Source organism: Acanthisitta chloris, unplaced genomic scaffold (genome assembly GCF_000695815.1).
Source record: "Acanthisitta chloris isolate BGI_N310 unplaced genomic scaffold, ASM69581v1 scaffold16595, whole genome shotgun sequence".
Taxonomy (NCBI): domain Eukaryota; kingdom Metazoa; phylum Chordata; class Aves; order Passeriformes; family Acanthisittidae; genus Acanthisitta; species Acanthisitta chloris.
In genome coordinates this window covers 1-14008 of record NW_008675533.1, presented here as the reverse complement: position 1 = coordinate 14008, position 14008 = coordinate 1, and the positions used below count along the sequence as shown (strand labels likewise).

Genomic DNA, 14008 nt, shown 5'->3' with positions numbered 1-14008 from the left:
TAAAAAATCTGGTACAAAATTTGCTCTTTCCACAGACTTGCCTTTTGCTGCCTAACATGTTGTCTTTTAGTAACTGAAAAATGCAGCTAATTTCTAAAAAAATTTCTTATTTTCTAGTTTGGTTATAACAGCAGTGTTCAAAAGTACTGCTCTTTGAATCATCAAAGCTGCACATGATTTGTTACAGTGCATTAAGGTAATTTTGAAATCTAGAGCCCATCTGGGAGGATGAACTTATAAGAGGACTGGAGCACTTCCCCTACAAAGACAGACTGAGAAAGTTGGGGCTGTTCAGCCTGGAGAAGAGAAGGTTGTGTGGAAACCTCATAGCAACCTTCCAGTATCTGAAGGAGACCTACAGAGAAGCTGGAGAGGGACTTGTCATTAGGAACTGTACTGACAGGACAAGGAGTAATGGGAACAAATTGAAAGAGGGAAAGTTTAGGTCAGATATCAGGAAGAAACTTTTTACTATGAGGGTGGTGAGACAGTGGAACAGGTTGCACAGGGAGGCTGTGAATACCCCAGCCCTGGCAGTGTTCAAAGCCAGGTTGGATAAGGCTTTGAGCAACCTGGTCTAGTGGGGGTTGGGACTAGATGTCACTAAGGTCACCAGCACTTGCTAGCACTTGCTAGCCAGCTGCACAATGGAGTAAACAGCAGCCCAGACTGAGCCATGTGGGGGCATGGGAGGAGCTTATGGCTCCAGGTTTGGCCTTCTCTGTGCCTGACTGGTAACCAGAATTTAGGTGTTCAGAAAAATAACAGCCTTCCTGTACTAAAGCATTGCACCCTGCAATGTGTAGCTGCAAGGGATTAAAAGAGGATAGGTTTGCCTTGGGACAAGTCCGTGACATGTATTCAAGATATGTTGGTTTTCCTAAATTTATAGTTCTGGCTGATATTGATGTATTTCACTGATGAAAGGAGGATGTTTTAGCAAAAATAGTGAAAGAACATTTTCTCCATACTTGAGGAATAATTGTCAGTCAGAACATGAGGAAGATAAATTGTTCCTCTGAGACAATTCAGAGAGTAGGCTGCTCCACTGTTGGAATACAGCTCACAGGTAGTCTGTGAAAGCACAATCAGCATGAGTGCTGTATATTTAGAAAATACAGGTGTAGGAGGAACTGATGGTAATCGAAGATTTCCTTTTTAAGCACAGCTTGGGGCAGGAGATTTGCTACCATCAGTAACAGAGTCAGATACTGTGCAATGTGAAAAAAATTCTTCTACAGTCTGTTGAGCCACAAATGATAGACAGTGGAGGGCAGGTCATGCTGGGATGTGTGAAACATAAATGGAAGTTAAAAGTATGCTGGGAAGTGATGACACAGTTTTTGTTTAAGAAGTCGAACAAATGCAATATTTAAAAAAAAATAAAAATCTTGCCAGCACTATCTCATCTCTGTGTTTGTAGTCTGCAAGACCTTGAGCTCTGTTCCTCCCCCAGGTACAAATGTCTGATTGGATTATTAATATTGCATCAACTTTAAGCTTGTTTGTTTTAGTCGTGAGTCACTAAATTTTAGCTTTCTTAAAACTGACTGTTAATTTCAAATGCTAGTTAAATAGCAAGTCCAGGTTTGAAAATCAGAAAACACTCAAGTTTATATTCTCCTCTTCACCTTCCTTTTATATGTCTTTATTCATCTGCCATGTTAATAAATTGGGTAAGGAAGTGATTTTTGTTCAGTGCTTGCATAGCAGCCAGAACAGTGAGGTTCTGCCTTAGGTTACTGTGGACTTCACCTGTGCAAATTGAGTTGCACCTTGTTGACCAAAATCTACCAGTAGCTGCTGTACTGCATTTCACTATTAAAGTTGTGTGTTTGTTGTCCAAGAGACAAATTCTTTCATCACTATAATTTCATGGAATTAACAATGCAACATGTATACATAGAAAAGATGTTTTTCATTTGAGTACTTCATCTGACAATGCAGAGCAGGGTAACTGGGACTACAGAAATACAGTACATTTACTTCTCATTAGCCATGACTCAGTACCAAACGGAAATGAAAATTACTTGACTACTTGGCAGGAAGCTTGAAACTAGCACAGGGAAGTACTCTTTCACATGATATGCTCTTCAATTATGGAACTCTTTACTGCATTCTGGATTCACAGAAGGGTTATTAAATGCAAGGACACAGGTATCTTAGAAAGTCCTGGGCTATCAACACTGGAAAGCTGGATGGATATACCGGGGAAACTATCTCACTGTAAACTTGCTTTATAGGTTTTGGATTTTTGGTTTCAAGGGTTTTATTTGCTTGTTTTTCTGGTTTTGTTTTGTTTTGTTTCTGCTTGTTTGGTTTTTGTTTGCCTTGGTTTTGATTTTGATTGATTTGGTTTTATTTTTTCTTTGATTTGCTTTGGTTTTATTTGTTTTGTTTTGATGTGTTGGGTTTTTTTTAATGTTTGTTTCTTTTGTTCTAATAGGTCTTCCCAAGACATGTTTTACTTTCCAGTAGAAACTTTTCAGCATGGCATGACCTACTTACTGCCATCACTGTTATGTAGGTAAAAGCCATCTGTGCTGGGTAACTCCTAGGCTGCAATTCAGAACAACAGTGTTGGGAAGATTCAAGCATCACTTTTTGGTAGTCAGAAGGTCTATGAGCTGTTTCTTCAAATTAGCAAACATTGTAAAAAATTGATCTGTGATGATTTTGTAATCAAAATGAGAGTCTAAGCAGTAGAATGGGTGACACTGTCCAAACCACTTGTGTATTCTTCTCCATACATAATTTCATGTAGAATAACTTGAGGCTGGGCTAGGGTGAACAGGTCACTTCCAATTTATGCTCTTATTGTACTCATCACTCTGCATTGGAGGTCATTCTTACTTACCTATCTTCATCAGACAAATGTTTTAGACAGAGGCCCACACAATAAGAACATGCAGACTCTTGGCTCCAATTGTATCTATAAACCATGCTACTGGCCACCTCTGCATTGCATCAAACCTCCCCTTGGCCAGGCTAGAGGGACGTTTCCTTTTTGCTCACATTAATTAATCACTTCTCTCAGGTCAAGAACGTTCAGTTTGTCTCTGCTCTGCAACCATATTACAGCCAGCCCAGACACTACATCCACCTGGGGAAAGGGAGGTAAACAGAAAGGGGACAAGGGTGAATTAAGAAGAGAGCTTAACAATTCTCATACTTGGTCATGAAGGCCATGACAGTTCATTTAAAGGCCACAAAGAGCAGTTCTGTGAATCTGTGGGGAATTTTTTTCTGCTGTGTTTATCTTGTGTTCAGCCTAGTCACAAAACAGAACATTCTCACTGCCTGCTGAAGGTTAGAGTTGTCTGTGATGAAAAGAAGTCTTTTTATCTGATTTTCATGCTTTAAAAGTAAATAAACAAATAACTAAATAAAAGCTCAAGGCCACACACACACTCTTGGTTTCCATAGCCTTGCTCAGTCATCCACAGCACAAACAGCAAGTTCATATGTGTGTGGTTGCATCTGCTTCTTGGTGGTTCTGGGTGTTCAGCATGAAAAAGGGAAATGATAGTGTGTTTCAAGAAAAGAGCAATACCATCATTTAAAATTAAGGTTACATTTTGCTTTCAGATACATTCACATGGAAGAGCTTTTTTTCATCAAGCCTCATGATTATGCTAGTAGAAAGAGATAACAAATTAGCTGAAAAATCTCTGTCGGGATATAAAGGCCACTCAAACCATTCAAATAAATATCAGGTTCCTACAGTGAGCCCCAAATTTCAGGAGCATAGGAGAAAGACATTTATTTCTAGGGGTGTCTGCATCCATGCCAGAGTTCAAGGCTCTGAGCTGATCCAAACCTGAGGGCTCGTGTAACCTGTGCTATCATCTACATTGCCAACAGGCAGTTTCACAATCGGGTAGTACAAGTCACTTAAAAAAAATTATTTTTGTACAAAGTTCATTACACACTTTGAAGCCTTACTGAAATCAGATGAAGGCAGACAGTAAGATGAATGAATGATAGTTCTGTATTGTCTCTGGTTTTACTTCAGGGATTTCCAAGTCCTTATTAAGACTTCCTTTCCCACTGATCTCGGACAGTTTGAGATCTGTTGTAGTTGGATTAGTTAGAGAGTTGGACTCAGCTAGTGTAAGATTAGATTTTCTTAAATAAATGGATGCAAGGATAGTATTATCCATAATATTACCCATTTTTTCCGGAATTGGTCAGTCAACAGCTTTTCCTGGCTAGATACACAGTGCAGGTAGAAGTTACCAACTTTAAGTCCCCTGCTGGTTTTGCTTCTCTCTTTAAAACATGAATACAGTGGTCTCATTTTCTTTGCTTGTTTTTGAGACAGGGCAGGGGAGAGGCAAGGCTTTGGCTCAAGAAGTTAATATGAAGTTAATATGAAGCCACTTCCACCATTTCTAGTTTTCAAAGTGAAACATGGACTGTTAAATTACTGCAGCATCAGATCAGACTGACAGAACTTGCGCACACTTTAGATTGAACAATATTTCAATCAGGCTTAACTATGAGAGACAGAAAAGAGAGTAAATTATTTGTTTGTGTGCAAAATCAGAGAGTTCATATACTTTGCCTGGTAAACATGGATTTGCATTTAATGCAAAGAATATAGCATGTAGAATTCACTCTACAAGGTATATATAAAGTATATAGTGCATCTTTTAGACACCACAAATATTTTTAAAAATTCACTAGGTTGTCTCTTTTGCTTAAACACATATTTGGCTTTTTTTGTTTCTCATAAAAATATGAAACTTGAGCTAACCTTCATTCTGCATTGTGTGTGAAAGTAACAGCTTCCTTATTTTTAATCAGCTCTGCCATGGAAGTCAATTGTTAAATTGTTGGGACTTTCTAAAACCTGAGTGAAAATTTTTGTAAGAGTGTTTCATGTATTGAGATCACTGCAAAATATGTTTTTGTTTCTGATTTTAAATTAAAGCATATTGTTGGACACTTACGTTTAGAGGAATGTGTTTGTGTCCCAAGCGCAGGCTTGAAACTAATTGCTCATGTTTCTTTTTCCCAATGTCTTTGCAGTTTTCTGATAATTTGGAGAATCATATTTATGAATCCTCTCATTCATATCATAAGGTTCTTGGTTGCTAGTGAAATACAAGAGAAACTGATTGAAAGGTACATACCATTGTTGGACACTTACGTTTAGAGGAATGTGTTTGTGTCCCAAGCGCAGGCTTGAAACTAATTGCTCATGTTTCTTTTTCCCAATGTCTTTGCAGTTTTCTGATAATTTGGAGAATCATATTTATGAATCCTCTCATTCATATCATAAGGTTCTTGGTTGCTAGTGAAATACAAGAGAAACTGATTGAAAGGTACATACCAGACAGACATAGGTTCTTGGTTGCTAGTGAAATACAAGTGAAACTGATTGAAAGGTACATACTGGACAGACATTTGGGAATGTTTTCTCATCAGGAGGGTCCTGAGGGCAGCCAAGATTTCTAAATGCACCAGCACAAGAGAGTTTAACAGGAGAAAGCGAACATGGTCATCAAGCAAGTGCAATGAGTAATGAATGAGTTTCATTTGGATTGCCACATTTCACAAGATTATTAGGGTGGTGTTTTTCAGTATGGAGATGCATAGGGACCAATCAGCTATGAGGTCCCAGAACAGAGTTTGAAATGTTGCAAACACTGGAAATAACTTTCTGAATTGCTGTGGTCTGGCTGATTCATTTGACTGACTGAAACTTGTCAGAATCAGAAAGGGAGTTAGTGTAGTGCTTGGTCAGGTAGTATCTCCAGCTAGATTTCAAGTGAGTTAGGTAAACCTGAATGAATTAAGGGTAGTATTACTTCCCAACTAGGGAGGTAATGTTTTGTTAAGCACAGGGTGTAAAAGAGCTCTGATATTTCATATTCCTTTGCCTTCTGGGTAGGCAATATAGAGGATGTAAGTTAGGTCATTGCTCTGGGAGTTTATTATTCTCTGTATACCACAGAAGAAAATAAAGCTGCACAAGAAACACATTAATGTCTTCTGTGTGGTTATGGGTTTAATATTTTACAACTGTCCTTATTTTTATTAGTTTTATGCTCTTTCTTTGCTTGTGCCCTGAAAAGAAAAACAAACCCAGAAAGCTTAAGTTCATTATGAAGGCTCAGTCTGGATGTTTCAGGTGAAGGTATATAGAAATGACAAGATATAAACCTTCCTTGTACACACCTTTGAGATCTGTGAATGTGAAATACTTTTACATTTGTAAATCAAGTTGTGTGCAAAGGTGTGAAAAGCAGTTTTCAACATTTAATTTCTGATGTATGTGGCAGTGCAGTCTTCACTTTCATCTCTGCTTGCCTGCAGCACCAAGCAGATGTTCAGATGTGTGTGGGGAGAAGATTATTTTCCTCTGTCAGGTTTCCATCATGAAGGAAGAACACCTTGACCTTGCTTGGTGGGTTGCCTCAGTTGCTTACTTTTCTTGTGGCTCAGATTAATTATGAACTAAGATGTGCAATGCCTGACAAATGACATCTGGCTGAACAGTATATACATCACCACATACTGCGTATGAATTTTTTTATGAGCCAACTACTCTTAAGTGACTAGAACAGCTGAAACCACCACACAGACCCCACTGAGCACGGTAAGTCTTGCAGAAAGCAAATGATCTAGGGTCACAGGGGCCCTGTAGCTTTGTTTGCAGTGAAACTGAGCATTAACTTTATTTTCAGAAAGGGCTGGCAGGCAGGAAAGAAGTGCATACTAGTTACATGTTTCTTCATTGTGTGTTAAGCTGATGACTAAATAGAATTGAGTAACATTTGTCAATAAATGAGAGTGAAACTTCTGCACGAGGAGAAAAAATTAAGAAAAAGTTATGAATCAAACTACTGGGAAAACAGCATGAGATGTCCATGAATATTTTTAGTTCTTTTACTTAATCTGTTTGCATTTTTTGAAAGTTTGTTTATTACTTGAAATCCCCTGGAATAAGCTTATTCAATCTGCCATAGAAATCAGTTTTTCTCCTTCCCCTCCCCTTTGCTTTTCCATGTTTCATTTTTTACACTTAAAAGTATCTTGATACAAGAGACTGAATGTTACAAAGCTATTTTAACAATTCCTGAGTTTATTAAATATTGCCTTTTTCTCACACACAGACTTCTCATCGACCTACGCCTTACACCAGTAAGAAAACAACTTACAAAGAGGAAACTGCTGGAAATATTGCAGTAAAAACCACAAAAAGTGTGTGCCTGAGGAAAGAAACAAGCATGCCAACCATTCCTTTTTTAACTGGTAGAAAAAACCCATAACTTTGGAGAGCCAACAACACATGAAGTTATTGACCTTCGTGCTGCAATAGTTTCTGTAATTATTGAATAGTGGGGATTGGCTGAGGGCTAAGGAGAGGAATTTGGGGGTTGGCCTAGGCAATGAGATAAGGTTATATATAAGTCAGCTCCAGCAAATTTGGGAACACTAACAGAGTATATTCTCTCCTGTGTGGCTCAGCAAGTTTGGATCTTGGAATCATGAGCGGTTGCCCCTTCGCGGGGAACAATTACCTGTGAGTCCCTCCTCTCTGTGTTTTGCTTCATAAATTCAGTTCAAATGATATAGTGTTAATGTAAAATATGAAAGCCTAGAGAGGAATTGCTTACTATCAACAAATAGACAGCTGTAGCTACTGCTAAATGAAAAGAGATAGTACAAGGACTTGTCTGAGCACTTGTTACTTGATGAACTAGAGGTAATGCTATCAGCTGTTCCTGTGCAAGACAAATTTCAGGTGTACTGTTTTTTTCAAAAGCCTGCTTTACTGATTGTTTCTCAAAATAAAGCATTGTTTGATTTCTAGATGCATCTGTTAGTAAAAAGCAGGTGTATTCATAGTTCTTTAATTAAACAGTTTACATATGTGCTTCATTTTATTCTTAGATTTAATTTCAACAATCTATCTTTGGAAGATGAAAATGAAGACAAATCGCAAGAAGGAATAAATAAAGCCAGCAAAGGTGGACTTATCTATGGAGACTACCTACAAGTAAGTTTAAGGATTTCAAGTTTGTTGTCCTGATTCCTCTTACGACTTGAGGCAGGACCTGTGATTGACACTTCTTCCAGCAGTCAGCCAATCTCTAAGACAGGTCTCCAAGTGCCCTTCATCTACCGGAGCTCTCCATGTGCAGTGCCTTCCTCAGCTGGGATGGTGCAAGTGGACTGTGGGAAGGCTTCTCAAACTGCAAAGAAGATGGATATTTTGGAGGGTTTGGTAGGGAATTATTCCTGTTGGTAAACCTAAACTGAAAAGTGGCACACCACAAAAAGATTTTTTTGGTCTGTCAATCACCACCTGCCAATTTCTCCACATCGGGAGGCTCTGTGCTACTTCCTTGAAATATTGCATGAAAGCCCAGAATAGCTGGCTGGAAAAATACATTCCAGAAATCTAGAGGGCAGGATAATGATTTGTGGGGAGACATAAAAGCCCCAAACCTAAACTGCAAAAACTGGAAGCAATTAATAAATAAGTAAAAATAAATGCTAAGGTAATAAAAGAATCCATTATTTATTTTTTTTTTTTTGGTGGCAGCATGAACAGAAGTGAGAGGAATTACTCTGTGCTTGTGAGCTGATTTGTTGACATAGTATATGGAATCTTGCAAAGATTTCTTTTAAAATAACTGTGATTAGATTGTAAATCTGACTCAGGAAAAAGAATTACTAATGCCAGAAATGAAATGACTAGCACAGCCTCAAAACAGAGCTCTTATGCAGATGTTATCATATGTTTACACAGAATTTTACTATAAGAACAGTTCTCATGGAGCAAAACAGTACAGGTGTAAGATCTAGAAAACATGCTGGATATTTTGTTTTAGCTTTTTCTTACATAATTTATAATAACCTTAAAATGATTTTCAAAACTTTATTGCTTGAGGCACCTAAACATTCCAATTTTGGCAAGATTTTTATTTTAATTAAAAAGTAAAAGTCATACCTGAGACCATTTAGCCAAACTTCTCATATAACCTAGAATGTGAGGTCTATATATATATTTGAAAAAAATATTATCCTTATATATTAGCTGTGCACAGTAGGGCTGTCATTGCTAATAGCAGAATTGAGAGATTTACAGAAGAGTCTTATCTTTATTTTTAAGCTGAACAAAATATTGAATGCTCAAGAACTTGAGAGTGAGAAGAAAGGGAAAAAAATCCACGATGAGCATCTTTTCATTGTGACACATCAAGGTACGTTGGAGGAGTTCAGTGGTGGTTGACCAACAGTTTTGCTGTAACATGCAATACACAAACTGTTTGCATTTTAGACACTCAGTGTGATTGCTCTGTCATTAATCTGCATTTGTATTTGTACATATCCCTATATAATTTTAAGGCAGTAATCAACTCTATGCTTATGAAGCCATAAGTATAGTCTTTGGATTTGGTAAACCAAGATATGGATCATTCTATTCCTAGAGAAATTAAGGTGCTGAAAAAAATTGTCTGAGCAACAGGCTGCTAAGCAGTTTATTGTAGGCAAACTTTATGTGCTGCCCTGGGCCTTCTCTGGAGCTCCAATCCAGTTTTAACCATCTAGAATCTGTCTAGAAGTCAGCATACTAATTAGGCTCTCCCTAGCTGTTCATATCTGCCTGTTTTGCAGGCCTGACCTGACAATATTTTCCTGTTATTTTCAGGAAACATGTAGATTGTAAGCAGCTCTGGAGATAGATTTTACTGGAGTATCAGATCCAGATTTTCTCTTTGTTCCTCTTGAAATAAACATTCTGTACATCAATTATCTGACATGTAAACCTTATTTTAAAAATTTCTGCCAATATTCTCAAAGCTAGGTTATTTTGTGTAATATTTTAGGTAAAGGACAGCATATTGTAACATGTAATAAGTTTATGTGTCAGCATCTTTTTGTACATTGGCAGTGTAAATATAGGTTATTCATTTCAAATCAAAATGTAAGAATTTTACTTCCTCAGAGCGATGAAGAAAAAGCAAAGTGACCTCGAAATCAGTGCTAACAGTGCCTTTCTTGTTGTAGCATATGAGCTTTGGTTTAAGCAAATTTTGTGGGAAATGGACTCTGTGCGAGAGATCTTTCAAAACGGCCACGTAAGTTAAAAGCAAATACTACTTTTGGGAGAATTCAGCCCCATATTTCTATTGCTCCTGCATTTAAGCTTAATATACTTGGGTTTACTAAAGCAACATGTGTTGTTTTTTAAAAACAGCTTCAAAAAGACTGAATGAAATTTGGCCAAGAGGTTTTTATACCCTTCAGATATAATTTTGATCAGCAAAATCTTCTTTCCTCCTATAGTCTGCCTTTTGCATAGATCGCCCTCCAAGACCAATTTAATTGGCAAAAATTAATTGGCTGTCATACTCTCCTGCTAGTACTGGATAACTGCTGAAACTTAACTTGGAAATATTCTACTGCAGAAAAAGGTTCAGAGGCAAAACTGAAAACCAGAGGGCTCACAGGTGTATTTATGTTGAAAAGTCACTTCTGCCTTTGTTCAGTTTTTGAAGTCTACATATAACATCCTTCCATCCAATATCTGCTGGGAGAAGGAAAATTCTTTGTGATAGTTGTGTATTATTGAATCCTACAGAAAAACAAGAATCAAAATCACAGTGTCATACTGTGTGAATATTTCTGAAAATTACGAATATAGCAGGAATATTTTGAACAACTCTAAATATATGTCCAAAGCTAAATGACCTTTATAGAAATATACAACAATGGAAAACTCTTGGCTTGATACTACATCCACAGAAAAATGCTGACTGCATGCAATTTGAGAAATACCTTGAGTATATCACATGCATGTGTCTAAAAAGAAGAGTTGAAACTAGACCAGATTGCAAGACGGAACATTTTTCTTTATAATGTCCAATGAAAATGTTCTTTGTTGTCTTCCACATTCATAATTTGGTTGGCTTTGTAGTTTAACATAATATCAAATTATAACTGATGAAAATCGGTTCTTAAGGAGAATTAATTTTTCGTTATTTATTTTTGGAAAAATGAAACCTTGTTCATAATCAGAATTTGAAATGTCCATGTTAAGGTCAAGTACACAGCCAGGAGGTTAGGGAAATGGTGATCATCTGCCACTTTTGTAGTTTGATATTTCCTGGTTTCATGCCCATCTCTCACAAAGAAGTTTAATCCCATTGAAACTAGAAGGAATTATAGCAGACTCCTCTGCAGGCAAAGTGTTCAACTTAGCTCAAAAAGATCTTCTGTGTCTTCCATTCAATATTTTCTATTTCCCAGCAGATGTAGTCTTCTCTGTTCTTTTCTTCTTCCTAATGCACATCTCTGATGAGCATTTTTAGATGAGTTCTTCTGATGTACCTCTCACATTATTCTTCTTCTCAACTTTGAGTAATTTCCACACCTGCCTTATGACTTATTCCTTCACAATTAGAAATGATTAGAGAAGTAATTATGATAGAAAGTGTAATATAATTATCACTTTATATAATATGTAATTACAATAATATTGTAATTATTAATAATTATAATGATATAAATTATTTTGGTCTAGAATTTCATGCCTTTGACTTCTATTTCAGTCAAAAACAGAAAAGAAAAATCCCATCTATTTGGCCTACTTGTAATGTATTATCAGTCACAAAAAACCAAATCTCAGTCTGTGAAAATTATAGTTTCAGTTTTCAGTTAAAAACAGAGCTCTCTATTCCATGAGAGTCTGCTGCTATGGATTTCACATGGGAAGGACTTGGGAACTACAGTGATGTACAACAGTGAAAAGATGTGAAATAAATAGGTAGGATCTAGAGAGACCACCATTCTGTCTGGTTATGATCTTTATTTTTCTTACAGGTAAGAGATGAGAGGAACATGCTGAAGGTTATTACTCGAATGAACAGAATTTCAATGATTCTGAAATTACTTGTGGAACAGTTCTCAGTTTTAGAAACTATGACTCCATTAGACTTCTTTGATTTCAGGTAAATAATTACTATTCCTCCACAGTAATCCACAAGCTGGTAATTCACTGATTGTGAATTTTGCATGTGTGTTGATTTCTAGTAATGCATCATCACTCAGCAATACCTTAGAGAGGCAAACATGACATTAGAGTGCAAGGGTCAATTAACAAATTGAAGGAGAGAGTGAGTCCAGCATCTTCTGCAAAGATATACAAGTGAATTGTTGATGCTTATGTATAGGTTGCTCCTGAATGGTTTCAGAGTCAAAGCAATAGAAACAACAGAAATAGCTCACGGTTCCGTTAACAATTTACTTGACACTTGGCAATGCACAGTTGCAGCCTTGTTCTATGGCAAGTCATAGCAGTGCTCAGGAGAGAGAAATGCACTCTCTGTAGATTACCAAACATGTATTTCAGCTGTCTTAGTTTGCATAGTGTTTCCTGGCTTCATGTTTCAGTGGGTCTGCAGTGCTGGAGGCTTTAAGTGGCTGAAGGAAGCATTGCTGTCCCTTCTTTTCCCACAACAACTTCTGCTCTCCACTAGGTACCCAGTGCATTGCTGGCCTGGAGGGTTGGTGGTAGCTCTTCTGCCTTCTGTTCAGACTTTCTTTGGAATCCTTTGGCTTGCCTCACTTCTTGCATGGCATTTCTATCTCTTCCCTCACTTCATCTAGGTCCTTCCAGCACACTACCTTGTGCTTCATCCAGTTTGCCCTCCTGTTCTTCTTCTGCTTGTGTCACTGACCCATCTGACTTGTGACCTCAGTGCCACCCAGCATCACTCCACTTCTGCATTGTTTTAGCACCCTTTCCCTTCTGTCTTTTAATAGGCCCTAGTTAAAAAGACAGGAAACTACAAAGCTTCTTTTGGAAGTCTGAAACATCTGTATCCTCTAGCATTACACCACAGCAAGGGAAATCCATAGGCTAATCATCTGGCTTTATCCATTCTTGCTTCAGCTCTTCAACAACATACTGTCATTTGATAAGCAAACATAAGATCAAATCAATGACCTGTTTCTGTCAAATCTTATATTCGCAATTCAAAATGCATTGCAAGTATCTAGCGATGTGCAATTTCAGGTTACTTTTATTAGTTGGTTTTTTCATCATGGCCAGATAATTTAGCTCTGAAAGAAGCCCATTAATGAATTCCTCAAACAAATCCACTAAAAGTTTTGCTGAACATTATTCTATTGTATAGAATAAGGCAATATATAATATTGTGTATGTATATATTGCACATGCATATTATATATAATAATATATAGCAATTATGCTATATATAAAGCTTATTTAAAATACTTGGCACCTTTTAGCTGTGGAAATTTTTGCAACAGCTATTTGGGGTGAAGCTGCTTATTCTGTTTGGAAAGGAAATGGCATTCACTAATGTTTCCTCCTGTACATCACATGCACAAAGTTGCCATTTTAAAACACAGTGCGAACATAAATGTGTGAATGCATCTGTGTATGCACAAAGAATATATAACTAGAGAATTAGATTGTTATATGTACATAGTAGTTGCATTAAAATAGCTTGGTTTTGTCCTTTTCTTAAATACACTCATATTAAAAAAGCTCAGATAACTATTCCTCAAATGTGAAATATGTTTTGGGGTGGGTATTTTGAGGACAAGAGAAACCCACAATTGTAAAATAATATACTGCATTTTTGTATCTTCTTTCCTTCTGTTCCCAAAGATACTACCTAAGCCCAGCCTCAGGGTTTCAGAGCCTGCAGTTTCGCTTGCTAGAGAACAAAATTGGTGTTCCCCAAAGTCTGAGAGTCCCTTATAACAGAAAGCATTATCGTGATAACTTCAAGGGACAGGAGTATGAACTACTGCTTAAATCAGAGCAAGAACCAACACTACTGCAACTTGTGGAGGTAATGATGTCAGTCTTAGACCTTGCTTCAATTTCCCCCATCTCTCAAGGATGTCCTTCACTGGTGTCAGTGAGGAATTTTTCTTCCTTAAGCAAAGCAAGCATGCTGGCAATTTCCCTGTCAATTGTATTTTGGATTCTTATTCAATTATATATATAAAT

General features: G+C 37.2%; 1 protein-coding gene across 1 annotated transcript; it reads left to right on the top strand.

Moving 5' to 3' along the window:
• Nucleotides 1–7499: 7499 nt before the first annotated feature.
• On the top strand, nt 7500–13847 carry LOC103803251 (tryptophan 2,3-dioxygenase-like; the record flags this gene model as incomplete). Its single annotated transcript, XM_009075794.1, has 6 exons — nt 7500–7534; nt 7906–8011; nt 9131–9221; nt 10030–10100; nt 11845–11972; nt 13661–13847. Coding segments are annotated over exons 1-6 (618 nt in total), but the record flags the coding sequence as incomplete, so codon positions are not given.
• Nucleotides 13848–14008: the final 161 nt, after the last annotated feature.